We start from the raw sequence: 2,317 nt of genomic DNA on the forward strand, positions 1-2,317 counted from the left end.
CCCTTAGAGAGCATGCCATTTTGTGTGGATTAAACTGTCTCTCGTACCCAGAGGACTATGAGAGCATAGGAATTTCTTCGTTTAAGAATATATATTTCCAAGAAACTGTCCCCTCCCTTGCTGCTGTTGAGAAAAAGCTAGAGTCGATGCGAGGACTAGTTAATCCTGATCGGTTGAAGATATGTGTCGTCTACTTCTTATCCTCTATAATTAGTGGGTAAACAAAAACCGGTAAGGGAGCACCATCTGTTGACCCCTTATTCCTGAGGATTGTGGATGATCTCGAGGCTTGTAAGAGGTTTCCTTGGGGTAGATATTCATTCGATGTAAATATGATGGAGATTGAGCACACAATGAGGCATTTCAATGGGGTCGTCGGAACAGATGCATGGACATTTCCAAGCTTTGTTACTCCATTGGAGGTATGTCACATTATAAAGAATTTGTAACTATGTAATACTATGAGAGTAAGTGTAATTTGTTGGGTTTATGTTAGTTGCTAGCCTTTGAGGCCATCCCATGTCTGAAGAACAAATACAGAGAAGATGTTAGAGGAGCAGGGAGGGGTTGTCCCCGGATGTGCAGGCAGAAGTTCCAACCATTCACACTAAAAGGTTTTCCTTTGTCGGAACTCTATGAAACACTGGGTAACACTAGGGTCATCAAGAGTATATTGCAACCATCCGAGGATGAGGTAATTATGCTTGCGGGAGTCATGGAGAGGAATGAAGAGGAAAATATCGGTGATATCGTTCCTGAAAATTGGATGAGGCGTTTAGTTGAGGAAAAGAAGCCGATATCTGGAAAGAGATATGCAAGATCGATGTTGATGCCCGAGATAATAAGGAGTGGGTAAACCGTCCTGTAGCGGCTAAGCATAATGTGGGGACGGAGAAGGAGGCGCCTCTTGGAATTGTGGAACAGCTTCAGAGCTTGCAGAAGAGTATGGACGCTCAGTTTCTCCGAATCAGTGCCCGAATGGATGGCTTTGATACAAGACTCTGCTCTGTAGAACAATATGTAAAAGAGACAAGAAGAGAAAGGGAAGGACCAGGAGATGAGGGAGGAGAAGTTTTTCGAAATGATGTAGAACATGAACATGATCAAGCTGGAGAGAAACTTGAAAGTCTGGTGAAGAAGAAACAGTCGAAGAAGAAACAGCCGAAGCATAAGGAGCCGGAGCAGAAGGAAGCGGAGCAGAAGGAAGCGGAGCAGAAGGAAGCGGAGCAGAAGGAGGCGGAGCAGAAGGAGGCGGAGCAGAAGGAGGCGGAGCAGAAGGAGGCGGAGCAGAAAGAGCCGGAGCAGAAAGAGCCAAAGCAGAAAGAGCCGGATATGAATGAGGCGGAGCTGAAAGAGGCGGAGCAGCTTGTAGCCCGATCTCCTTACCTGCTTAGAAGTAAGGAGGTATTGAAGTTTGAAGAGTAATATCCATTTTTTTTTGTAATACTTTATATTTCATGGTAACACTATGTTGTATTACTTGGTATGTGTAGGTAGAACCAGACGGTGCTGACGGTGTGAACGCAGAAGTGGGTGCAGGTAAACGGAAACAAGAGCAATCAAAGCTAGGGCCAAACACAAAGCAGAGACGTTAAGTCTCCTATGACATTTGAAATATGTACTTCTATTTCTATTATTGATTTTGGATTATTGAAAACCAAATATTGGGAAAACTTGGTATTATTGGTGAAACCACATATAAAGCTGGGAACATAGTATTATTAGGTGTAACCATTTTAGTATTATTTGGTGTAACCTAGTATTATTAGGTGTAACCATCTTAGTATTATTTGGTGTAACCACTTATATATGTGGAATACTAGGCCTAAACAGTTTGAGTTAAAATTAGTAGAATAATGTTTGTACACAACATAAGGACAACATAAGGGAGTACTAAACATAGCGAAATGTGCACATACGGAATCCAGAACATAAGAAAGTACAAAAAACAAAAAACATAAGACAGAAAACATCAGACACATTCACCTGTCTCCCATATCAGGAAAAACCCTAATTACCTGGTACACATAATAGGAAGAACCTTCCGCATTCGCGAGTTAAAAAGCAGTAGTCGCAGATGTTCCCTGGTTTATACTCATCATTCCACCAACGCTCCCATCGGTTAACTGTACCGCACGGACAGTGGATAAGAGTATTGAGGCGCAGCAAAAGCGATGGTGGCCTTCATTGAATATCTCTGGCAAACTCATTGGCCAACCAAGATATACTTCTGCAACGAGGTCGCGGGTGCACTTCCTTATTGTTTCCCGGCTTAGTTTGTTGAGGTACTCATCATCCTCCGGATGTTCCATAACAA

The 2,317-nt window shown here is 42.8% G+C and overlaps 1 protein-coding gene across 1 annotated transcript; it reads left to right on the top strand.

Moving 5' to 3' along the window:
- Positions 1 to 335: 335 nt before the first annotated feature.
- On the top strand, positions 336 to 1,595 carry LOC112087244 (uncharacterized protein At3g43530-like). The gene is made up of 4 exons (XM_024157275.1): positions 336 to 422; positions 497 to 743; positions 791 to 1,236; positions 1,494 to 1,595. Exons 1-4 carry the CDS (start codon positions 336 to 338, stop codon positions 1,593 to 1,595), a joined length of 882 nt encoding a protein of 293 aa, XP_024013043.1.
- Positions 1,596 to 2,317: the final 722 nt, after the last annotated feature.

Source organism: Eutrema salsugineum, unplaced genomic scaffold (genome assembly GCF_000478725.1).
Source record: "Eutrema salsugineum unplaced genomic scaffold, Eutsalg1_0 scaffold_18, whole genome shotgun sequence".
Taxonomy (NCBI): domain Eukaryota; kingdom Viridiplantae; phylum Streptophyta; class Magnoliopsida; order Brassicales; family Brassicaceae; genus Eutrema; species Eutrema salsugineum.